Source organism: Aythya marila, assembly GCF_965140915.1.
Source record: "Aythya marila genome assembly, chromosome: 1".
NCBI classification, from domain to species: Eukaryota; Metazoa; Chordata; class Aves; order Anseriformes; family Anatidae; genus Aythya; species Aythya marila.
In genome coordinates, this window is record NC_139042.1 from 23,017,395 (window position 1) to 23,044,473 (window position 27,079).

Below are 27,079 nucleotides of genomic sequence, written 5' to 3' on the forward strand. Positions count from 1 at the left end.
GTGGAGCAAAGGGACGTAATCGGGAGGATATCTTCGTGCACAGTAATGAAGATGGTGAGTGTGAGTGTCCAAATAGGTCAGTCAGAAAGGAAGAAGTGTTAATAATTAAAGACAAAACTAGAGAACGGAAAGGAAAGTTAAAAAAAGAACAAGTAAGCAAGTAGCTTATCACAAGAACATCTTACTTTAAATCGGAGAGAGCTTTAGGAACTGCTGTGGTAGAATTAAGAGAAGGAAGACCTGTCTGAAAATGTATTTAGGATTCAGGAAAACATTTGTGTTAAAAAAATCACATTGCAAAAAGTGCATAAATAGAGGAAGGAAGAATTGTCTGCTGAGCAGTGGACTGGTATTTGAGAGCAAATTGGAGCACTGAAAATTCCTGCCCCTAATTAGATGTTCAATGGAAACATCATACACATGCAGCATGGTATGGGAGCTATCTTGCAGAGAATGTTGAGCATTTCATTCTACAAGGGAGACAAATTCAGGAAAACAAAAGGGTGTGATGTGGTTCACATTTGGGCAGGGACACTTTGGTTGTGGGATCAGTTGTGCCTCTGTGGGTAGGTGCAAGTGGCACTTTGTTCACTCCTGCTACTCCTCTCAGCATCTCATCTCCAGCACTTCTCTGGTGAAGGGCCTGGAGCACAAGTCCTGTGATGAGCAGCTGAGGGCACTGGGGTTGTTCATTCTGGAGCAGAGGAGGCTCAGGGGAGACCTCATTGCTCTCTGCAACTGCCTGAAAGGAAGGTGTGGGGAGCTGGGGGTCGGCCTCTTCTCACAGGTAAACAGTGATAGGACCAGAGGGAATGGCCTCAAGTTGTGCCAGGGGAGGTTCAGGTTGGCAATGAGGAGACATTTCTGCTCAGAAAGAGCAGTCAGGCACTGGGACGGGTTGCCCAGGGAGGTGGTGGAGTCACCGTCCCTGGGGGTGTTCAAGGAGAGGTTGGACATGGTGCTTGGGGACATGGCTCAGTGGGTGACAGGGGTGGTAGGGGATGGTTGGACCAGGTGATCTTGGAGGTCTCTTCCAACCCTAATGATTCTGTGATTGTATTCTATGATTGTAAGGTCATGAGCTTTTCCTAAAGCAGGTTCCCAGCTGTCTGCCTCCTGCCCACACTGGGGAGGAGGGGACATGGTGTGTCCCCGTCATCGGGCCCAGGGAGAGGAGGAGGAATCCAGGCCCGAACCTCAGGGAATGCAGGTTAATGGGCAGCGCTGAAACGGGGATAAGAGAGGAGAAGCTGAGAAGTCTGATGATCTCAGCTGTAATAGCATGCAGTAATTGTTAGACATCCCTAGAGACCCTATAGAAACTCGCAATATCTAGTGATCAGCATGCTCCAACCCTTCCCCTTCCTGCCTTGTACTTATCTCTCTTCTTGCAGGGCTTGCTGTGAGGATGGTGTAAGAGATAAAGCTACGCTGTGGAAGGGAAGTGGAAGAGGCCCCTGAGTATCACCCTCAGTTTTTGACTATTTTGGGGTTGGGTCTATGCATTATGTAATGAAATTTCATACAGAGAGGAAAAGAGTGACAGCCACCGCTCCTGGCTTCTCTTTTTCCAAGGTCCATGACCTGGTGCAAATCTTTTAGGCGTAAATTACCTCACGGAAATTAAGCTTTGAGTGGGTGGTTGGGGTTCTGTCACTAATCTCGTCTCTGAAATAGGCACCCAAAGTTAGAGGCGCTGCCAAAGGTTGTTTGGAAATTTCCTACTTTCAAGAAGTTCTGCAAAATTACGTCATGCTGGGACGTTTGGGGAGTAAGTTACATAATTTTATCTACAATATAGATAAGGACTTGTAACAAAATAGAGAAGGAAATTAGTTTAGAGGATTATAATAACAGAAACCAGCTTGTTCAGGGAAGGTGCCTGGAGACTGCAAGGTGAAGAGCAGGGAGCAAATACTGCTCAGACTGTTCTTCATGCCTGCTGATCCCTGTAGGCTGTGCTTGGAGGATGCAGGCAGCATTTTGACCTACGCAGCAGGATTTCTTGTGTCTCTGTTGCCTGAGTCCACGCCCCAGTGATAATTGTGAAGATTTTAAACTGGCTCACAGGGCTGTGTGGTGTTAACACATGTATGGAAGGTCTGGGCGAATGAAGAGCCTGCAGAGTCCTAAGAGAACATCCCAGTGTGACAGCTCCAAAACAAATCAAGGGAAGGATAACAGTACTGAGTCTGGAAGGCATAATTCCAGCATTAACTAGTTAATCCTCCGTGAAATCCTTAGTAGGTGGTTATGATATGTTATTTCCAGGTACCAGCCTAAGTCACAAACTGCTTCTGATCCATACAATTGCTCTCATGAATCCTCTGAACAAACTGAGGATGGGAGCAGGGTGATACATGAATGATACAAAATATTTTATGTGATTTTATCCAAATTGTCTTCTATCCTTTTTTCCAGAAATATGGACGTGTAGTTTCTTTGCTCCTATCCTCCATTCCGACACAGTTTGCCATGTAAATATGCATTCCCCATGCATTGTTATTTACTGTCCTGCTTCTGCTTGTTTTGCTTTCCATCACTAGGTGGCAATATGTTAACAGTCAGTTACAAACAGAAGGCAAAACAAAATGGTGCAGCAAAAAAATATTGATACATAAAACTAAGGAGGATTTCTAATGCTTTATTTATAGCTTTTCACGTTAAATCAGGTTTGCTTAATGACTTCTTATTTTGTGCAGTGCTTTCTTGTCGATCTGTACTTTTAATTTGGATCCTAAAGTGTTTTACACTAAATTGTGTGACACTGTAGGTACTTAGAGTTCAGTTGATTTAGGTAACGATTTTGGTTTTCATTTTAATAGAGGATATTAGCAAAACATGTGTACAAGCTGCTTGTTAATGTTTAGCTTGAAATGTATCATGTTATGCAAGTTGTAGAGAGAAAAACAAACCTTCCAAATATTTTAATGGAAGGAAAAAAAGTTCATAAACTCAACAAATGCCAAGTTGAAGAAAAAAAACTCACTACATATAAATGTTGTTGTCTTTTTCTGAGTACATGTAAAAATATTATTTCTTTTTTTATTTCTGGCTCACATGTAGGCTTATCAGTTTACAATCAATACAAAGACATTAATTTTTTGTGTGTTTTTTTACTCCCCTTCTGAAACCAGTGGGAGGAAATCAGGTACTTAAATGTAAAAAATGTAAAGTGTACATTTATACTTTAATTTACAATTCTAAAGTGTAAAAATGGCACCTAAACGTAGGTGTCCAGCAGAAAGCCTCCAACTACTGCTTCCCAAGGCTGTGGACTTAATGTAAGTCTTACATTTGCCAGTCTCAGTGAATAACTCACATGCCTCAGGGTATCTAAAATGGCACTAGATGCCTATATTTAGGCACCTGAATGCCATCCCATTATGACCAGCATCCATCTGAATGCCAGTGCAGTCTTTTGTAGAGAGGTTCCAAGTAGTTTATAAAAGAAAGGAACGTGAAATCATGAATGCAATGCAATATAACCCAGGATATGATAATATAACGGATCCTTTTTGGTTTTATCTGTTATGTGTGTTCTGTACTGGAACCCTGTGGGTCTGGGAATCATTATTTGCTTTATATTGTGCAGAAGAACTAGACCATGGCAAAACCACAGGGATGCTAATATGCAGTCCTTTCTGTAGTTCTTTGCTAAAAAAACTACAGAAAGACAAACTTTTATACAAGCTATACCAATGTAAATCCAAGCTAATTCCATGGAAATCAGAGGCATAGGTATAATTCAACACTAGAAGGACAAAGGTTTTGACCCAAATTAAGGAGGAAAAGCTGTATGAGTTGGAGAAGCTGTAGAAAATCAAAAAGAGTGTTAAAACTTCCATTGGTTCAGTAAAGCTAGTGTTGGCATTGGGATCTGTGTCTACATCACTGCCTTGAAGCTGCAGGGAGCTGAGCAGGAGTGGAATGACTGACACCTAGCAAAGGGGGAAGCAAGGAATTAAGCACAAACTAGGCCAAAAAAAAAAAAAAAAGTCTTTTGCTTATGCTTTTTTTTTTGATTAGGTCGCTGTGTTTTCTTGATGGAGTTTGAACAAACATCCTTACAAATGAAAAATATAAGTACTTGCTATGTAAGGTTAAAGACTCTTTCTGTTTGCAGCAAATAAGGAACCCGGTGATCCACTTTGATTCTGCAACTGGAAGAAAACCCTTAGAGGCTTCAGCAACTCTTTGCATTTAGCCTGAGATTTTGAAGAGTTCGGATTGCAAAAGCCAAACAGATCTTTTCATACCAAACCAAAATGAGCTCTGAAAACTTGTACAAGGACTGTGCTGTATTTATCTTGCCAAATGCTTTTTTAAGGATGCCTGCATGCAGTGCTCAGAACATAGAGGACTGAAGTGCCTGTTGTATTGCTGTTATAAATAGTAGTCACAAAAAATGTGAACAAAATGGGTACCTATACTGCCAAATACTGAGAATCTAAATAAAGTGCCTGATTTACCAAAGTAGCTACCCTAAGTATCATGTGTAGATAGTGAAGAGAAATGGGCTGTTTGGGAAAGTAATTGTGCTCTGTACTGGAACTCTTGGGAATGCTTGACTCATGCTGAAGGCACTCACCTCCCAATGTTGGCATCTAAATTGGATGCCTCAAGATAGATATTGTGAGCACCTCCAGCACTATGTATTCTTGTTATTTTCTTTTCTTTGCTTGAGTGAAGGTTTTGGAAGGCTATTTCTCAGATGTTTTGCAGTGAAAATAGCTTTTCATGCAGTGTGCTGGTCACAGAAACAATTCCGACCATGGAGACACGCAACTTATCCCAACCTGTTTTTTCTAAAGCTGGGGCACGGAAATTTAATAGACTTTGTTCTGCCACAGAAGGATATAATGCAGGAATCCGTGACTCCTGGATATGTCCTACCTCTGATCTCAGAAGGCAGATGAGAGAAGAGAAGGTGGACTGCATGTCAGTCACAAGAGCAAAGTTTGAGTTGCGTAGAAATGTTTGTAATTGAAGTAATGCTTCTGCTATCTTGGTAATCAGCAGGTGCTTCATCATGGTAGGCTTTATATTTTAGATCTTTGATATGTTATCTAGGTGCAAAAAAATGTTATATTATCATTAACTTACAAACTCCCATGTAGCCGTATCATAAATCAAATACGTAAAACTCTAGTATTCGTCGTTAGAAAGCCTATTACACTGACAGATTTTGTACACTTATGCCAGACTATTCTCCACAAGCTGAAGTACGTAATTGAATTCTGAATATCATAAAGTCAACACGAATTAAAGTAGAAGCTGTATAACTTCAAAACTTGTTAGTCTTGTCAACCTCCCTAGAAGAAGTTTCAAGCGTTGCATTGGAACGGTGCTGTTTCTGCCATTTCTCTGTGTTATTCCTGTTTTGGGAGTGTTTCCAAGATGTGACCAAAACCATTATCAGGGGGGCAATTTTGCCTCATGAAGGTCATCAGACTGATGAGTTGTAAGCATTGCTCTGTGGGACTGAAAGCAGTTATTTAGGCTGTACCTCTGTACATGTGCATTCTGTATGAACTCTTACAGACAAGGCCAAAAATGCACAATCTAAGAGTGGTGGCATTTCTCTTTAATATGCTTTGTCTCAAGACATCCATTAAGTTGTTAAATACTTCACTGCAATAGTGCATTTTTAGAGGAAATGTATTATTCATAAAGAATATTATAGAGTGAACTCAGTGAGACTCTGTATTGTGTATTAATGTGGTGATATGATGTTAAAAGAAGATTATTATACACGAAATGGAATTTGTCTCAAAATCACTTCGGAAGAAGTCAGTAAAAAGTGCTAGGGGATAATGCTGCTGTTTCAAGACTGATTATAGGTATCCTTTTTAACATTACTACATAAGGACATGCAAGTAGGCATTGGGTGACACCTTAAGGTCCCAGACACAAATTGTACTTACAGATGTCAAACGCAACTTTGGATGGGACAGCCCGTGTACTTCAGCACTGGATGATTTAAAGCCAAGAGATGGTGCAAGCATCCCACTGCGACCGACCAGTCATCCATCTCACCTGGTAATCCCCTCCCTACAGAAGCAGAAGATGATGCTATTTGGGAAGAGCACACATGAACGTAGTCAGTTCATGCAGCCCTTCCCTCCATGCTCCCCAGCACGTCCCTTTGCTGTATTAGAGGTGTCGCAGGGAAGTACATACCTGCCTGGTTCTTCATAGACCTGAATTTCTGTTTTTTATGAGATTTTGAAACTGCTGGTGCTTTCTCCCTCTGTGACCTCCGATGGCAGCAAGCTCTAGAAGCTCACAACTTCCTGAAGAAAAGAAACACTTTATTTTGTCTGTTTTAAATTGATCTCCCAGTCATTTCATTCAATGCTCCACTGTTCTTCTGGAAAAGGACTGCAGAGTGTATTGGATGTGTCGCCTCTGCATCATTAGTGAAGACGTTAGGAGCTTGGATGTCGGAGTGTAGAACTACGGTGAGCACTATCAAAAGTTCAGCAGAGTAAGGATGTGCGAAGGAAATAAAAGCAAATGGTTGAGTGTCCTTGGCCATTTAAAGTTTTTAGACCAGAGCACAGATTTTTAAGGGTCTAATATTCAGTGAGGATGAGAAGAAGATGCAACCACTACCTAAGAGAGAATGCCTTGCCTTTGTTTTCAATAAGAACCAGGCCTTAACTACAGGAACAGTAGGAGGCATTATACTTTTTTTTTTTTTTTGGTATCAATTAATCAATTATGAGGTGAAAGCAGAACAGAAAACCTTCATATTCTTCTTTAAAAATCACATAGCTTCCCCTTCATAAAAGAAGAGCAACCCTATGAAGTTGCTGATCAGGTAATATTTTTTTATTGAATCTAACAGAAGACAGATTCTGCCTGGTAAATATAAACCAGAGAATTTGTGAGGAGAAAATGATCCAGACAAACAGAAGGACCACTTGACCTCAGCCATGTTTAAGGCTTTGAAACAAAACTTGGTGGGATTATAACTAAGGTTGTGAATTTAAATGATAACAGAAAAAAATGCAATAGGGATTTTGTAAAGATAAATATTTGCAAATTGAACTTGCATCTTTATTTTAAGGAAAAAAATGAGATAAAATCAATGTATCAGAGGTCCTTAGAAATGCATTTTATGTGGCACCACAAAGGAAATCCTTGCCTAAACACTCAAACACAGGAATCAATGCAATACTGGGTGTGGGGAGCCACGACAGGGCTCTCAGAAAAAGAAATTGAGGGCCCAGAGAGACAGAAAGGGGATGACATTTTTACCAGTATAGGGAGGAAGAGCTGATCAGATCTCTGATAGCTGCTGCAATCACACGTGAACTCTCTGAACATTTCTCATTATCTGTGTTCAAGAAGGGGGTAAACTGGTTTTGAGTAACCTTAGACTAGGAATTGAAAGAAGGTTTATAAAGTGAGCTCCCACAACAGCCTGCCTTTACTGGGGACACAAAACCTTATCTCCAGATGTGTTGTGTTTACAAGAGCCATTTAGCATATTTTCAGTGAGAACCACAAGAACTTGGAGTCGGTGACCCTTGTGCGCCTCAGCTTTCAATCCAGAGATCAAATATTGTGCATGCTGAAACTAAAAATAACATGTAAATATAACCACTGGCAAAGTTTTTTGAAGAATCAGCAGCAGACAAGCTACATTTTGGCTCAGATGCTCTAATTCTGAGATGATGCAGGAAATTTATTCCACAAGTGAGAAAAGAAGTGCTGTTACTCCCAGAAAATAGTGTCTTGAAGGATGATACCAAGAATATATGAAACAAAAAAATATATATTTGAGAAAGAGATGCTTCTTATTTTTCTTTATTGTCATTAAGATGTGCATAGTTGTGTGCTGTGATTATTAGAAATAAAACCTTAAGAATGTGGGAATAGCAATTAAATATTTTGTAGGAAACACAGAGAGGTTAAGAAGCAGTGAATTGCCTCTGCCTCATTTTCTTATATTAATTCAGCTTGCCCTCCTTTCTTTAAAAAAAATAAACATTATTCAAGATAAAAATGACATCAAACTGAGAATTGTCTGTGGCTCTTTTGGAGATGAATAGCGAGCAGGGAGCTGCCTCTTTTATTTGCCATCACGAATTCAGCTTGCTGTCTCTCATCTTTTGTTTTAAAAAAAAAAAAAAGGAAAAAGTCAAGAAAAAATGACATGTTTTTCTGTCACCAGGAAAGAAAAGCAGAACCAGGCAGCCTAAACGCCTTGGGTTTAGTGCTCTGGAAGTGCTTCTCTTGTGCAACTGGGCTGACGGATTGCCTTTTTTTTTTTTTTTTTTTAACGTCACTGCAATCAGATCTATGGGCGCAGCGCTGCTTTACCGCAGCGTGATGCAGTTGTGTACAGTTCAGCGTGCTCCTCTTGGAAGCGGGCGGAAGGAGAGCAGCTGACCAGAGCATGCGGAGGATATTCATTAGAGGTTGTGTTGTTGTTGTTTTTTCTCCCTAAAGCGAAACAGTCCGTGTGAGATCCCTACAGCTGTGGAAGAGACGCGTTCAGAGGGGCTTCGAGCCGATCCTGTGTTTGCGAGAGGAGGTGCAGACGCGCAGGCTGTCAGCTTCTGATGGAAAAAAGCTTCAGACAGGCAGACTGCACGTTATTCAAAGCACAGCTCAGGCACCCTTCAAGAAGACACTCTCGCTGTGCTTATGGAACAAGTGCTGGGGTCCTGCACATGCCTTAACCGACCGGGAGAGATTTGCCCAGTTGAGGAGTGGAATAAATGAAAACCCACATTGAGGGGTCGGGGGAATAAAATCCTCCGCAGATACAATTCACTACAAGCCCCGAAGGAAGAGCAAAGGACAGAACCTCATGGTGTGTTTTTGTTGTTGTTGAGCTTTTTTTTTTTTTTTTTTTTTTTTCAAATGAGCTTACCTACCATGAACGGAAGAAGTGGATCTGCGGAGACTTCATTTCCTCCTCTGACCCCTCGTTTACATCACTAACTGGTGACAGTCACATCTACATACATAGTACCTGCCACTTCAGCTGCTCAGAATTATAGAAGCCTCTTTGTATGCAGCAGACATGGCTAGCCAGCAGGATTCAGGCTTCTTTGAAATCAGTATCAAATATTTACTGAAATCCTGGAGCAATAGTGAGTAGCAGAAGAGTAATCTTTTCATATTACGCATTGCTTGGGAAATAGCTAGGATAACCTAAGGGATGAGATCTTAATAATTTTGTATGTTTGTGTTATATAAACCAAATTTATATTTTTTTTTGCTTTTGTCAGTTCTAAAAAATCAGTGTCAGAGATTTCAATAGGTTTCATTAACTGCAAAGACTGTAATGAGATTATACTAGATTTTGCTTGATTGAATTCTGAAGTTAGGCTGCTTTCTGGCTCTCTCTGATAGTACATTGCAGGGAGTACATTCCAAACAGCATTTCCTGCCTACATGTTTATTTGATTTGTCCAGGCTTTATCTAAGTATTTTTGAAAATGCTGCTTAATCACAAGGGCGTGGCATTGCTCAGAAGTTGCTTTTTATTAATCGTGCACCAAGGGCAAAAATATGATGGTTCTACTTCAGGTCTGAAAGTCATTGTATTAATGTGATGAAAAGCCAAACATGGGTTACTTATAGCTGCTCTTCCCACCCTCTGTGCTTAATTTCAGAATCTTATGCAATATTTCCATCCAGAAAGAACCCATCTGTTTATCTAATCCAGGCTGGGTTATACAGAATGTAAACAAATGGCATTTTGGGCTTCCTTGCTCTTTTCAGTATTGCTGTTCCTGATGTCTGTTGCTGTTTAAATCAATCACTCTTCTGATTTTTAGCTATATTATATAATAAAGATTGCTGAATAAAATTTAGTGCTTACAGATACAGTCAGATCAGGTAAAGCCATGGGATAACTCTGCCAGAAATTTGCTTTTTAACTTAAGATACATGAACAGTATATTCCTTTTCCATCTGAGCTTGCATTAACAGTGCTAGATCTCCATAATTAACTGTGTTACAAAGATAGAAGACAATGTCTCTGGAAAAATCCAACTTGGTTACGTATGCAGTAAGGTTCTGATCATCCCACTATCTATAATTTAATAACTTCTGCATAAGAGACTAGTATTTTAAAATCCTGTGTTATAAAAAAAAAAATGCAATATCTGCTTCATGCAAGGCATGTATCTGAATACCTGCAAAGAAATAAAAATAACTATTAGATGTGTGTCATCCTAGGCTTGTCTTCATTACATGATATCCATAGAAACTGTATTTTTCCAGGTCATTTGTAACCTCAGTAACACCGTAGTGCTTGTTTGAATCTGTTTTTCTACCACAAGTGTGAAGCCACCAGGGAATAATGCTATTACCTAAACAGCATTGCTTATCTGCCCTACTTCTAAAACATTTTGTGCATAATTCAAGTCAGAATTGGAAGGGAGTTCTGTGATTTATTCACCTTTTTGGACTAATCTTAATTAATGAAAGCCTAAGTGTATATTGTGACAACACATCTATTATAACAAGCTACTCCCAGTTTATGACAGAAGACAAACAAGTCACTTGCATGGTGCAGGAATCAAATCAGTTCTGGCATTATTTTTATAATATATTGCTGTAACTTCAAGACTGAGTAAAACCAGCACATAAGAATATAAAAAATATCATGGAAAGAAGTATAACATTTTAATTAATATATTTTTTTCCTCTACACTGAAGTATATAGAAAATATTGCAAGACAGTAAAGATGTTTCTAGTCTAAAATACGAAGTCCTTAAATGACATTCTGTTTTAGCAAAATGGAAATGTTATATGAGTAATTGGTATTTCTGACACACCTTTAGCTGATAAACATGCTTTCTACTGTATTTGAATAAACAGTAAGAGGAAATATAATAAATTAATCCAGATTGACTTAAACTTGTTGCCAATTTTTTTTTTTTTTTTTTTGCTGCTTTCAGTCTGGAAGGCTGTGTTCATAAATCTGTACATATCCTTTCTAGCTGAAAAACAAACAATTTGATAAGAAGACGGTAGGGAGTTCAAAAGACCTAGGGCTTTCTTCAGCTCTGTTCTGTGATGGGTGGAGCAGAAGAAAACACTTCCCTTGCTTGAGAAACGGCTGCGAAGCCTGCACATGCATGCACAGGAACATGTTTTGCAGAGAATAGGTGCTGTGTCTGCATACCCAAGAGCAGAAGTAAGCCATAAATTATGCTGGGGCATTTACCTAATAGGAAGAGGTCTAACCTACTGTTAAAAAAAAAAAGAAAAAAAAAGTATAGGTGGTACAGTATACATCTTGCTGAAATCCACGTATGTTTTTGTCAATTAGCACCTTACTACCGAGGCTCTAAGTATTTTTTATCCTCCCCAGGCTTTATAGTCCAGCTGCAACCAGTCCTTTCTGTTCATTCATGTTTTAATGTATACAGAGCAGTAATATTTTCTGATCGATGCCCAGCCGCACCCATGGCTCATTCTATACCACGAAATGTACTCAGATACTCCATCTGGGTTGACAATTTCCTCTGATTTTCCTCTCTAAGGTTTTCTGAAAAGTAGCATTCTTGTCCTATGGGGCAGGATTTCGGTTCATTGCCTCAGAGCACTTGCTGAGGTGTTCACCTAGGATGCTTCTTTGTTTGTCACGTTCATCAACCAGCTAAGGAGACAGCTAATTGATGTGCACTGGACTTGGTTCATTTTAGGTACCTGTTAACTATTGTCATCTGGATGATGCAGTGAGTAGTGATCTCAGTAAGCAGCCACTCTTCTCCCTAGGGGACAAAAAAGCAGAGTCATAGTCTGGCCTTTGAATCATCCCACCAAACTGAGAGACCTCAAAACACTCCTGTGTGCAGCTCTCAAAACAGACTCTTGCTCTGCACATGTCAATAAGATACCGTGCACGTCATGCAGGTCTGGAAAATACTCCTGTAATGTGTTGGAGATGGGATCAGAATGGGGAGTCTCTGGCTGAAAAATAAGAATAATCTTTTTTTTTTTTTTTCTTTTCCTTTTTTAAACTGATGCCGTTTGTGGTTTGAGGTTTTCTTAAAAATGCAAGTGTTTTTGATCAACACTGTTTTAGTCAACAAATGCATTAATCATTTATATTACTTCTTTTTGAAAATACTGCTAAAACGGCCATGTGCACTCCAGGTGAGCTGCACTCACTTAGGTGCACCCAAAGTTAGTAAGGTGACAGGAATAAAATAGGGCTCACCAGAACTGGGGCAATTAAAAGTCATCTTAGATGTCTGTTATGGAAATATCATAAAATAGGTTTTGGAGAAAAAAAAAAAAAAAAAGAAAAAGATTTGTAATTTATTCAAAGAACAAAACTTCGGCATTCAAATCTGCTCTTCCCATAGACTGTTTTTACTTTTTGAATGATCCATCTGGTTTTATTTAATCTGAATTTAATTTGGGAATGCATTTTTCAAATTCATAATTTCCAAAGAACCCTGCATCTCAAGAACAGAAGTTTAAAAGTAAAGCTACAATAAGCTGGAGTAACATCAGGATAAACTGTAGGAAATTCTATAATAAACTCTTTTTTTTTTTTGCAATTTCTAGATTAGACCTGCAATTAAGTTTATTGTTCCTTTCTTGGAGGAAGGCACGCTGTGGAATAACCGAGATCATACAGGTAGATGGCTCACTTGTGCTCTCACAAGTCAGCTGCTACGTGGGCTGGCAGCAATTGAATTGCATTGTCTCCCAGTTCCCAGAGATAGATGTAAAGGTGACTTGTTGTATAATGAGACGAGAGGGCACATGTTGCATAGGGAACATTTTAATTTTATTTGCTGCTTCTCCTCGAACGGGGTTATCTTCGGGGTGATATTTCTGAGGATGATAACACTTGTTTCTCAGCGATTTGGAATTATCTACCTTTGAATGTTAAGATGTTTTTTGTTTTTTTTTTTTTTTTCAGTAGCCTTGCATGTAATTCAAGTTACAAATAAGACCTTATTCAGTATTTGGACTTCAGGTCTGTTTCACATGGCCTGTACTTCCAGCCCCACACTTCCAAATCAAAATCCTCACACCACAAAGCCTGTTGCTCCATCCTCCTCCTATCCACCCACCTCTTTGTGCCCCCGTGTGCCCAGTCCCTACCACACTGGCACTTGGTAGCTTCAGAGAGAGCTTAATCCTGGGGGCACACAGGTATCAGCTATTGCCTGGGTGCCTCAAACACTGCAGCATCCAGGAACAGCCCCAGGAGGACCAGTGGCTGGTCACGAACCGAAATGATCGCAGTGCTCATGTCCACACAAGTTGTTTTGTCAGATGAGCATAAGCTGAGTCCTTTATTAAATGGAAATTAAACATTTAGCCACAAAATTCGCCATTTTTACGGACAATGTGCATGAAGTGCAGTGTCTGTGAGCAAGGGAGAAAGGAGGGCAGCGGGCGGGTGCTTAGGTAAAACTCTGCCCTCTGTGTAAATGCCGTGGTGCGCTACGATTTTGGTATTTTGGTAAGATGTTATCGTGCAGGGTGATGAGAGCAGCCATTCTGTGGGGGGTCAGGTATCTGCAGGCAAACGCTGAGCTGCCTGGAGCTGAAAGTGCTAAGCACACCAGAGACAACCTAGGGAAGAGGCTGCTTCATGTTACTCGCTGCCTGCTTAAGCAAACGTACGTCTGTACATCTGCTGAACAAGAAGCACAAATCCTTCTTCGCTGCCATCCCTCTTGCTGTGGCACTTGCTCTTGCACGCCCCAAGGAGCTGATTCAGGGAGCAAACTCACCTTGTAAGGGAGGCATTCGCGCTCACCTGAGGCTGGTGGGTGACGAGGGGCTTGGGAAGGGGCCGGGATGTGCATCTGCGGTAAGCAGGAGGGCAGGCTGATGCCAATTGGGATACTGCAGCCCAGACAGGGGCCGTGCTTGGACCTTCTTTCTCCTCTTGCTTGCTTCTGAGGTCTCACTCCAACACACCTGCACGACGCAGGCCACTTCCACAGCCTTGCCTTTAGAGAGCCCTAGGATGAAGGTTAGCATCTGCTCCAGCCTTGGCACCTGACTCTGCCATGGACAATGGGCGCTGTTAGTTCAAGCTTTCTTGCTAAATAAAGTGAGCTGATTGCTCTGTGCACTGAGCCTGGAATTAGGGAGCTTAGTCTATTCTTCAGCTTCAAGTAGTCAGCGATTGTCAGCAGAGAAGTGACGTGCCTAATAGTGCTCACTGTCGTGTCCCAGTACAACTTCGAGCTTATCTTCAGATCTGATCCTCTCCCTATAGAGCTACAGGAAAAGGTATTAAAACAGAGTGTTTGTTTGGGCTGTTTGTCTTCTGGTTGTTGCCCATTTTAGAACCTGCGTTTTGACGTGGTTCCTCTGAGAAGTAGGGAAAAATGGAAGTTTTATGACTTTGGGGACTTGAGAACTCTTAAAAAAGGATCTGTGTTTATTTTGATGTTTGCTATTCTCTTCAGGACCTTCCAGAATTGTTTCTACCATATTAGGAGAAGAAAAGGATGCGAGAATCAGAAATGCTCTATTGCAAAATTCAGTTTATTTACAGAGTGAGTTCACTTGCCTTTAGGAACTCCAGATTATTGTTGTAAGCATCTATAAGTAGACTCAGTGAAATCTTAGTGCAAATTTTTGTGGCTAAAGGGCAGTCCTCATCTCAAAATATAAAATAATCTGGAAACTGGACATAAACAGGGCATAGATAATCACTGGGAGATATTCCAATAAAGTTCTAATAGTTTTATTTGTGGTAAAAACAAAACAGTTCTGTTATACTATTAGCATCCACTTCGAGTGATTAATTTGCGTTATCTGATGTTGCAGTAATGTAGGTTTATCAAACTACCAGCAGATTGTTTTTGTTTGTTTGTTTTGTTTTGTTTTTGTTTTTGTTTTTCCAGTCCAGCTAGCTACTACTGAGAAGCACCAGGGAAAGAACTAACATATCTTGTGGTTTTCCTTATGCATATAAAATCGCACTGAATAAGTTTTGGTACCTGAAGGGAAGTGATGATATGCAGGTTACTGTAGGTGTATAAAGCACACAAAAGTGTCCATTGTTTGGTAGTGGGGGATGTTTTCATTAGCATAAACCAAAATGCTATATAACATTCCCTTTGCATCTCAGTCATATCTGATCCACTCATTTCATTAATACTTTAATCATTCGTCTATATATTTGCATTGTGAGTAGTAGGAAAAAGTCTGTACCTCCAGAATTGTGACTGCTTGTGGCTGTCCAGGTTTATTTTCTTTATTTATTCCTGAGCTTTGAAAGTGATTAGTAGGTGCTCTTGCGCATCAGAATTGGTAGCCCTACCTGGCAGGTGTGGATTTGCAGAAGCTGTGCCTGGGAGGATCAGTCCTACCCCAGCCTCTTGCCCCTGTCCCCATGCTCCCACCCCTTCTCTTCCACCCTAACTGGCCGTAGAGCTGATACCCTGTCAGCTAAACTGCCTAAAATGGTGTAGATGCTGGTGTCAGCATCTACATGGATACGTGGGGACGTGGATACATGGCTAGGAGCAGGAGGCAGTTTTGGCAGATTTCCTGCCATTAGATCAGCTGAGCTGGTAAAACATATTTACGTTAACTCCTCTATCTGTGCCTACTTCTGAACATCAGAGCTAGTTCCTTCTCCAGACCAGTCTGCCTTTTGCATCCCCCTCTCCTCTGCTTCAAAGCATCAGCAGTGAAGTTGTTGCTATTGTTGTTTTGGCGATAAATTAGGGCTGCAGACTAATTTCAGGGGTAGGTAGCAGAATTATTTGTGAGTAGGTGATTTTTCATTCACTGCAGTTACCTGAATCAATTGTCCATAGAAAGAAAATCCCTTCTCCTTTAATATACTTTCATCTCAATCATCCAATCCTCTGTCTATTGCTAAAAGGAATACTTAGTATTATGTTCAAACTTCACAACAGCTCTTGGAGCCAGATATTGCCAGTTCTTATAATGCTTATATTTTTAAAGGATGTAAGTAGAAAGCTGTTCAATAGTATGACAAAGCAGTGCGAGACATCTGCCAACAGGCTCGTCAGCCCCCTGAGAGCCTGGATCTAGGAATGACAGGGGAGGGAGATTACAAACCACAGTTCAGTTAGTGGGAAGCAAAGGGTGCGGGGCAGCGGGAACAAGAGAGACCTCAGGAACCATAAAACAGGATGAAGGGACACCCACCTCAGGTGTACATACACAAATACATGCACTCTGGAAAACAAGCAGGAGGAGCAGGTTAACATCTCACACATCTGGAGTGCTGTGAGGGATGGATATAGGCTCTTCAGGAAACACCTGCAGGAAGATGATAGGGGCTGCCATCTTAATGAAGAAGCTCCTCATAAGTATGGAGTTTTTCCGTGGGATGGCAGTGTTTGAGAGTTTGTGGGTCAGGATCAGAAGGGAGGACTTTGAGGGTGATGCGATGGTGGGAACCTGTTGCAGGCCACCTGAATGAGGGTGAGGAAATGGGCAAAACCTTTTTTAAACAACTAGAGGAAGTCAGTGGATTGCAGACACTGGCTCACATGGTGTCTACTGGAAGTACAGTTTTGTGGGACACAAACAGGAAAGTAGGTTCATCAGAGATGTTAGGAAAAACTTCTTGACACAGGTTGGACCAACTGGGGGTGAAGTGTGGCTGGATCTGCTGTCCACTAACAAGGAAGAACTGACTGGAGTTCAGGATCCTGAGGAAAGTGAAGAAAAAAGGTGACAGAATATAGACTATAGACTTGAGAGTAGATTTCAGTCAGGTCCCATGCAGCTCTGAAGGCCAAAGAAGCTCAGGAAAACTGGCAGGTTTTTGAGGACAGCATCTTCCAAGTGCAAGAGTGGGACAACTCAATCCTCAGAGAAACAAGCAGATGTATGAGGAGACTGGCTTGGTTTATCTGGTACTTCATGGCTGAGCTCCAATGCAAAAAGAGGCAGTATATTGGCGGTGGAAGCAGGGGTTGGCCACAAAGAAGGAATTCATACACATTGCCCAGGCACGCAGGGATAGTGCTTAGAAACTTAAAGCTCAACTGGAGGTGAGAATTGGAAGGAGTATCAAGGGCAGCAAGAAGTGCTCTACAGCTACCTGAAAGGAAGGTGTGGGGAGCTGGGGGTCAGCCTCTTCTCGCAGGTAACCAGTGATAGGACCAGAGGGAATGGCCTCAAGTTGTGCCAGGGGAGGTTCAGGTTGGCAATGAGGAGACATTTCTGCTCAGAAAGAGCAGTCAGGCACTGGGACGGGTTGCCCAGGGAGGTGGTGGAGTCACCGTCCCTGGGGGTGTTCAAGGAGAGGTTGGACGTGGTGCTTGGGGACATGGTTTAGTGGGTGACATTGGTGGTAGGGGATGGTTGGACCAGATGGTCTTGGAGGTCTTTTCCAACCTTAATGATTCTGTGATTCTAATAAAGACTCTCTTGATTCATTTGTGGCAAAAGGCTGAACAAGGAAATTGTGGCCCCATCACAGAATGGGGCAAGAGATGTACTGACAGCAGATGCTGAGGTGTTCAGTGCCTTCTTTACCTCTGTCTTCACCAGCAAGGTGAAGGCCCATGCTGGCCAGGTGCTGGAGAGCCCATGATATGGCACTTGTGATATGGGGAAAGGCAGGGCTTGTGAAAGTCCAGGGCTCGGGAGTACGGGCTCCTTTCAGGAACTACTGAGAAGGCTGGCAATTTCATAAATACGGTCTTCTGTATATTTCAAATTACGGTCACATTCAAAACTTTTTTATTGACAGCAGACAGCAGAGCCTGCTGAAGCAAGTGGCTGAATGAAAACACATCAGAAAAACATGGGCTTCGTGGTTTGCTTTCTGCCAGTAGCAGTGGCATCACTAAGCTGTTGAGTGCCGCTTGCTTCCTCCTCTGCATGAGGTACAGAGATCACAAATATAGTGAGACCACCACCAGCGCTGATGTTAGTGCACAGATAACAAGGCCATTGGTGCAGTTACAGGGCCACCTGGGAGAGTCAGCTTTTCCACAGCTCTGCAGGGAGATTTTGGGGTGCTTTTCAGGCCACTAGTTTGAAGAGAAATCTGAGTGTTGTTTTGTAAATCCTGTGGGATTGATGTAGTGACACACATCCCTTGTCTCCTGGGGAATGTATCCCTGATAAGGAACTTAATTATGCGGTTGCAGCCATAGCAGAAGTCTCAGACATGGACCCTTTTGAGACAAACACCATCTGATCTTTATTCTGAATACATTCTACATTTTCAGAAATTTGCTATCATCAAATGCAGTACTAACACGTACAAGCAGAGAGGTGACTGTGGTCTTCACTAGTTGGTAAGGGAGCAGGAAAACATGATTGCTGTGTCGTTAAAATATGAGGATGTTAGGTGTGTTGGTGTTAGACAAGGATTGATCAAAAGAATGTAACATCTTGATTGTTATTGCTTTTGGCTTTATTTATAATCATCAAGTTACAGATGGTTTTGGTGTTATTTTGAAAGTCTTGACTTAGAAAGACTCATAAATATCCCCTTGAGTTCTTAAGTAACCAGTAGTGCCTGGCTCAGCACAGAAGTCTGCCAAAGGTATTGTTTTGCCGGAATTCTCCTATTAATGATGACAATTATACTAACATGTTTTCCTAATCTCTGGATATCTAACTCTTCTATGTCTCTGTGTCTTTGAAGAGTCTCAGTCTGTATGTGGAGTAAGTTAAACTTCAAAGGATGTCCATTTATCTCTTTGTTTGTTTTGATATTGATTCCCTAAAGTAAGATCTCTTGAGGAGAACCATACATAATTATCTTTCTTACTGCATTTCTGATTGTTATTTATGAATGTCTTTAAAAGTCCGGATCAATTTGCCTTTTTACACAGAAGATTATCAGTATAGATTTCTAGCCAAAGTTCTTTCCTGAGCAGTGTATAGAGTAGGCTCCTGCATATATTTGCAATAATACATTGTTGTATATATTCAGAATCAGTTTTAGTCTATGAGGATTACAGAAATGTCACAGGTTGAAAGTAGTCTAAGCTACTTGACATTAGATTTTGCAATTCATCCCCTTATAACTGGAATAATTTTTCACTTCCTTTCCACTGCTTATTCAGTCTGCCTGCCTTTTTTGAACATGTTGATGAAATTCAGAAAAAAATCAGGGAAGAGTAAAGATACCTCAGGTTCTACAGAATATGTAAAATAAGGCTGTTAGGTAGTGAAGAAAAGAAGTCCACCTGAAGAAAAATGGCAGCACAAGCTTCTCATCTTCTTTGGCATAAGAAAACCCATGCTGTGAAAGTCTTTGCAAATGCCCCAGCTGTGAGACAAGCTGCAGTCACACCTTTGTAAGGAATGCACACAAAACTCGCAGTATTGCTGATTTTAAAATCCATTCACAGGGTGAAAAATTGGCATTCCTTAGCTTAAATGCAGGGAAACTGCTGCAAATACCTTGCAGTAATGCACGTTATAATAATACTCATTCAGTGTTTCCCATCTAGAAGCTTTACAGACTTTAATTCTTTCAGCATTATTACGTGCATACACAAGACAGAGGTATTATTCCTTTATTGCTATTGCAAGGCAAATTGAGACAGAGAAATTAACCAAAAAACACAAGATTACACGTGAAACCTGTGTTAGAACTGGAAATAAAACTCTGTCTTCTGTTCCTTTACTGCAAGAACCATCCTTCCTCCAGATTGTTGGTAGGCAAACAACACACTGTGAATCATGACTCAACTAGTTATTACTTGTAATGAGATTTTTAATTGGCAGCAAGTAGTAATTTTAAAATGGAAATGTCCTTGGATTATTTTAAATTCCACAGGGTGCATATTTCTTGCTACCGATGCTTTAAATGGGGAGAAAATTACTTAGCTATAATTCTTTTACTTGGAAGGAATATGTCTGAAACAAGTAACTTCAGCATACCCTTTATCTGCGTGATCTGTGTGCCATCAGAACCAGTGCTACTCAGTTATTTTGATTTTGGTTCTGTTACTCATAGGAAGGAATATGTGGCAGAGCAATGTATGTGTTCTTTACTGGGATGAGTGCGTGATCAAGAATGGGGATCAAAAGCTTGAAAGTATTGCTTTTGAAACACAGAATCAGTTGGGTTTGTAGTAAATGAAGTCTAAGCTTCTCCATTGTGAGTCTTAAGTATGTATGTCATAAAATAGAAGATGGAAATATTTTCAAGGGAAATGAAATTTAAAAGTGCAATTATTTTACTCATTTGTCTATCATGTTCAAGCAGAAGGGGGCAGGGGAGGTAGTACTGGGTGCTACAGGAAACTGGAGATTTACCCAGCAAGTAAAATGACTGGAATCATTGGATTGTTATTTTAATGAACAGTAAAAAAAAAAAATGTTAATATAGACAGGTTGGAATTTTATGTGATGATAGTAAAAAAAAAAAAAGAGAATGTTTGTTAATGATTATCTGTGCATATTACTTTGCCTTTTTTTTTTTTTTTTTCACCAAAAACCCATTTTCTGTTGCCGTAAGTTTTCATTTGCTCAGCATTTTGGGTTAAAACACTTCTAAATCACTTCTGAATGTCCCAGAAGGTGAATTTTGGAATTTTCTACAGAAGTGGTTCAGCCCTCCCTGAGAATGTGAAAATATAAAAAAATGCCATAGCTGGTTCATGTTAAAAATTCTCTTGAAGAGGATCCTGGGGAAGGATGTGGGACAGGAGCTGTGCAGCCAACTGCACTGGTAAGGTGAATGTAAAAAGAAACCGCGTGCAGAGGAGAAAGTGAATTTGGGTAAAAAGCCCAGGAAGGAGAGCCAGAGGGAGTGAAGGGAAGAGAGGCAAGGGAGTCGTCATGGGGGAGGGTTTGGAAAGGGGAGAACTGACACTTTGTGGGCAGAGGGAGTGGAAGTGAAGAGTGGCTGGTAGGAGACAGGGCCAAGGGGAAACTGGAAGAGGGTGAAAGGATAGGGAGAGGAGAAGGGAGGGATGGGAGGGCTGCAAGGAGAAGGCGAGCGCGTGTGGCTGGGTGAGGGAAATGGGGAACTGGAGCCCGGGATGAGGATGGCGAGCCTGAAGTGGGGAAGACACAGTAGTGAGCTGAAACTGGGTAGTGAAAGCTGGAGTTAAGAAGAGAATAGCCTGGAGATGTGGGAGGTGATAGACGGAGAAGTCCCCTCTCAGGTGCAGAATGCAGCACGGGAGTCCTGGTGTGCGGCCTGCTCCTGCCTGGGGACATTCCCCCAGCACCCTGCACACCTCGCCTCGGGTCAGGGTGTAGGGCCAGTGGCAGAAAGTGTTAAATGTTACCAGGTGTGGAGAACAGCAGGTGACTCCTGTGTTAACTGGGTCAACAACTGGTTAATTTGGTATCAGATTAATCATACATGTACTTTATTGCCTCACTTACCACTTTGACTTCTGAAAGCCAATGAGTCCCATGAGGTAATGCAAGAGACGCTGCATTATCTAAACGTAGGTTTAGAAAGAAATACTCTGACCAGATTACTTTTCCATTTATTATTACTTGTAATGCAGCAGCAGATAACCTCCTAACACATGTTTCATCTCCAGTATAATAGGTAGTGTGTAAGCTAATAGAAAAAGCTCATCTGTCCTGTGATCTGTTAGTGAGGATGGGCAAGGGGACAGGTGTGGGGGCTGTTGATAGCGTTGTCAGTGAATGAAGAAAGCAAGCCGTGTATTCAGGTATCAGTGAATATTTGACTGTCACTCATCATAATTTCAAGCATTATCGTTTTATAAGCAATGTGTTAAAAGCCGGCATGAGGCACTGTTAATGAATTGTGGTTCCTGGTAGCTCCTTGTTACAGTAGGATGAGGTGAGCAGTGGGGTACTGCAGGAATGGACTCTGGGCTTTATTTTATTTTATAGCTGCATTAGGGATTTGGAAGGTAAATTGTATGTTCATGACATTGATGTTAATTCCTAAATTAGAATATATAAATATCAGCAAAGAAAAAGGAGAGGATGTCTAGGATGTCTACATTTCTAAACTGTACTGCAACTGCCAACTCTCCACTGGAAGGAGAAGCATTGACCGTCTTTGTTGTCTCTGGTGAGAGAAGACACATGGACGTGTCTGGCTGCACCTGTGCAAATTCCCAGCTGTGTTTAGCCCAAAGTAGGAAATCCAGACCTATGTCAGCTACAGCAGAGCTGCTGAGAATGGCAATTACAAGTAAGGGTTTTCTTGCATTTCCTTTAGAACAAACAGTACTCCTTCAAGGAGAAAAATGGAAGCATCACACTACTGGCAAGGCAGAGATTTGTGTAAATTTAATTTCTTATGAAATTAATCGATACTTAGAATGACTTTCTGCCTATTAACATCATTATTACTAGTTCACCATATAGACATTATTACATTATGCATATATTTACCTTATGCTGTCGCTTTTGTGTTAGAAAAAGGCACCTAGTCCAGCAAAGTAACGAGGTAATGTCTACAAAGTTGCTACCAATTATTTCCATCAATCATTTTTCTGAATTAAGTTCAAAATGGTGTATAGTACGTTAGATCCTCTTGCACACCTAGTGCATCCTAAACATTCACATACCAGATTTCAAATTATTTGTAAATCCTATTAAAGCCCACCTGGCTTAGATGCCATGCATTTTAAAGCTTACATGTACATTATAATAATATCCTCAGGGCGTGGCCTTTTGTTATACATTTTTATTTTATATTATATGAAATACAGAAATGCCATTTCAAGTTGATGTAGTTTGCATTTATTATGTTGAATGTGCTTACATATTTCATAGAAGCAGCATTTGAAACACTTGGATGACAAGTTTGAATCTATATATTATTATTATATATGTGTGCGTGCAGACACATAAAACATCTTGCTAGTTAATACAGAAAATGATCTTCTGTCATTAAAGTTTTATGACACAAAAGATCAGTACAATCAATGACTAGAAAACTTTTTAAATCTCTTTTGTTTGTTTTAAATCTTGTACATTGTATTTATTGTGGATTGAAATTATCGCTGTGGTTTTCCACAAACTGTACAAGAACTGTCACATTGTTCTGAGATAGTTTAAGCAAGATATACTAAAGAACAGGGGGTGTTTAACTGCTTACGTCAGTGGAATTAGAGTTAGACTGATTTAATGTGTATTTTTTAAAAGCCCACGTACCCTAGTTTTAAATTATTGCATTATAGTATTCCACACAAAGTTTTAGACCATGGTTTTGTGTGTTTGTTTTTTTTCAGGAAAAGGACATTATCTTTGATTTGTCTTTACAGAACCATAAAATCAAAATACAATATAAAGTTTTATATAAAATATATTTATATATATAATTTGTCAATTCTTATTCCTGATGTTTGCAATTTCACCTGTTGTGACTCACTTCCATGACATCGTCTTTCCTGCAGTATTGAGTAGAAGATTACCCTTTTGACTTTCAGCGTTTCAGGATGCTTGTCCAGCCTTATCTTTAAAGACAGATTTTGAATTAATTAATTAAACAAAATTAAAATTAATTTTAAATTAATTTTGTTGCATTTACTATAGAGTTAGTTGCCAAGGAATAGCTTCTTTGTTTGCTTCTGTCTATGTCCTTCTGTCAGTAAAGGCAAAGTAAATGAGAAGTGTTTATATCTGCTGTGACTAAGGCGGCCATTTGAATCCAAATTCCTCTGTGGGCTGGAAAACGGGCATATAAATTTTGGTAGATAAACTAAAAATATTGAGCTAGTGTATGTACTTGACATACATCTGAGACCTGTCTAAACATGTGAACCACGTAATCGTGTTTCTTTAAGTAGTGACTTTTCATTCTCTGTCATCCTTCATATCTGATGTCCAAGTGCTGATTTGTCTGGTAGCAAAAATCTAACAAAGTGGACCCATGCACAAAGTGCCAAGTCCCAGGGTTTTTGTTGTGCTTTCACCTAAGTGGGCAGTAGGAGCCAGTTAGGCTGGGTCTGGCTGCAGGAAAAGGATCCACCCGTGTGGTTTTCCTTAACTGCCTAGTATACATGAGGGTTAATTTTAATATATCCAGGCTCTTTAAAATAATCTGCTTCAGTGTCATCCTTTCACATTTTCATTCATTCTCTTTAAAAATGCTAAGAAAATAACTTGCAACAAATGTTATTGTTGTAAATGCAGCATTTACTGCTGGTTAAAATGAAGAGAATAACATTTATTGGTGCAAGTGAACATTCACTTTGTTGGTCATCATCCTGGAATCTTCTTATCTCATGTGAAAGACTGATTTAGTTTGGATTAGTAGCTTGATCCTGGTTGGCCTGGACTTGGTACATAAAAAGCATAATGTTCACTTAATAGCTTTCAAAAACTCCTGTATATTTTTTTACATGTTGTGCTCCTGTTACTTAGTGGAAGCTAATATTGCAAGAATACACTGTACTGAATCAGAAATCTGTTATATAAAAACCAGTAAACAACCAAATTAATAAGAAGAGGAGTTGCTTTTCTGCTCTGCTTTTTACACCTGAAGTGGTCCAAGCATGTGATGCCCTTGTAAGGATGCATTACAGGAGGTGTTGGGTCTGGCAGTGCTGGATCCTGTTCTGAGCTATCGTTTGGATTGTGTTTCTGGTTTCTGTTCCATGTGTCAGATTTAAGCGCCCAACTGCTCAACTGACTTGAGAAATGAGTGAAAGTGTCTTGGAGAAGCTCAGTCCCCACCATGGAGATGGCTAACTGAGAAGGCAGAGAACATAGTGAAATGTTCTGTGCCTCTTCTTGTGTCTATATGGAAAGAAGTGTCAATGGCAATGTTTTAAATTCCTAATTTATTAAAAGCCTTATGCACCATTTCAGGTACTTGAGGTTCGTGCTTCATATAATTTTGTATATGCTTTCTTACTGACACACGAACAAAGCCGTTCATTATCATTGGGTTGCCATGGAGTACTGATCACATGGATCTGGGAATAACAACCCATTATGCTAATATAGCTTGTCATTGTGTTTGATGCAAAGTGATGTCCCATAACAACATCTGATGTTTGTAACTAATAGAATTTACAGTAAGATCACGGTTTATGAAACAGCATTGCCAAACATTGTCTACCCTCATTCCTCTGAAAGATGTTTTCGATTCTACCCGTATTTACAAAACTATTTATGTATTTTGGGGGTGGAATACCTAATTCTGTAATGCATACAGCATTCCCACAGGCTTCCTTGTACACCCAAGTATGAAACAACTTTTAATTCAGTATCCTATAGAAGGAATGGTGCTTCAATCTTTATATTCATTCAGCTTCATTCAGTAGCAGATGACCAGGCATCTGTGGGTGATCTGTCACCTTTGTTATAGACAAAGAGGTGCCTTTAGTCTCAGGATGATCCATCTTCATGTGCATGTGAACTTGCTGTCAATGATAGCATTTCAGCCATAATCCTTTTATGTTCGACAGACATCCACTCAGTCCATGGAATATGGTTGGAATATACATGTAGAGCACAGAGCTCTCTCTTCAGAGATCTTCACTTTTCTATATAAGCCTTTTCTTACGGCAAACAGTTTTACATGGTTTTCACTTCTAGTTATAAGGCAATAGTTAAAATGATTCTGGCAATATAGTTTCTCATTTGACTTTTTCTTCTTAAAATATTCCCTGAAAATTAAACCATCCGGTAAGTTGCCTCTATTTTCATATTCCCCTGAGGTCTATTATACAGAATAACCCTTAAATCAGGTTCAGTTTTGCCAAAGTGTGTTTGGCATGGTAGGAAATTATTACCTGTATCTCACAGATAATCTGATCACACAAGTTATATTTGTACCTGGATGTATGAAGAGAAATCCAGTACCGACAGGCACTCAGACTTCTGTTTCTTTATATTTTGTGGATTGGAGAGGAATCCTTCTTAGAACATTGTCGTGGTTTAACCCGGCTGGCAGCTAAACACCACGCAGCCGTTCGCTCACCCTCCCCCCTCCCTCTCTGGGACGGGGGAGAGAAATGGAAAGTGAAGCCCGTGAGTTGAGATAAAGACAGTTTAATAAGACAGGAAAATAATAATAATAATAATAATAATGATGATACAATGGTGATAATACGAAAGTAATAATAGTATGTACAAACAAGTGATGCACAATGCAATTGCTCACCACCCGCTGACCGATGCCCAGCCTAACCCCGAGCAGTCCGGCCCCCTCCCCCCGGCTAGCCACCCCTATATATTGTTTAGCATGACGTCAGATGGTATGGAATACCCCTTTGGCTAGTTTGGGTCACCTGTCCTGGGTCTGTCCCCTCCCAGCTCTTACTGCACCCCCCAGCCTGCCCGTTGGCAGGACAGAGCAAAGGCTGAGATGTCCTTGGCTTAGTATAAGCACTGCTCTGCAACAATTAAAGCATCGGGGTGTTATCAGCACTCTTCTCATTCTAAGCCAAAACACAGCATTCCACCAGCTACTAGGAAGAAAATTAATTCTGTGCTAACTGAAACCAGGACATCTATCCACCCCTTATTCCATACCATTTATGTCATGCTCAGGTTACACTCTTTTCCATACATTCTAATTAGTCACCTATAGTAATCATGGTAGTGATAATATACAGTATAATATACTATTTAACATGGTGCAATTCAGTTCATGGGCTATTCTCACCCAGTATTAAATCTCCTTGAGGTACACACCGGACCTCTCCGTTCTTTTGCATTACCCACCAAGTATATCCAGGTCCCTGAGCGAAAACAATTCCACGAATAGGTTTGCCTTTTCCTGAGGCAGGAGTAGCCCAGACTGTTTTACCCAGCATATTTTTTACATGCACTACAGGAACTTTATCCCCATCTACAGTACGTAACAGGTTTGATTGGGCAGGTCCAGCTCGGTTGGTAGATCCCCTAGTATTGACTAACCAGGTGGCCTTTGCCAAATGCGTATCCCAGTTTTTGAACGTCCCAGCGCCCATTGCTTTCAAGGTAGTCTTTAACAGGCCATTGTATCGTTCAACTTTCCCGGAGGCTGGTGCATGATAGGGGATGTGATACACCCATTCAATACCATGTTCTTTGGCCCAAGTGTCTATAAGGTTGTTTCGGAAGTGAGTCCCATTGTCTGATTCTATTCTTTCTGGGGTGCCATGTCGCCATAGGACTTGCTTTTCAAGGCCCAGGATGGTGTTCCGGGCGGTGGCATGAGGCACA

The 27,079-nt window shown here is 40.6% G+C and overlaps 1 protein-coding gene across 6 annotated transcripts in view; it reads left to right on the forward strand.

Annotated features, from left to right (window-relative positions):
• FRY (FRY microtubule binding protein) overlaps window positions 1-27,079 on the forward strand; it is a 196,095-nt gene that overhangs the window by 16,390 nt on the left and 152,626 nt on the right. For 2 of the 6 annotated variants that reach the window (XM_082761850.1, XM_082761851.1), the window contains exon 1: window positions 8,284-9,113. The exons of the other annotated variants lie outside the window; for them this stretch is intronic. In XM_082761850.1, the coding sequence (XP_082617976.1) occupies window positions 9,044-9,113 (70 nt within the window). In that variant the 5' untranslated portion in view covers window positions 8,284-9,043. Of the gene's footprint in view, window positions 1-8,283; window positions 9,114-27,079 lie in introns of those variants that run through there. 6 annotated transcript variants of the gene reach the window in all.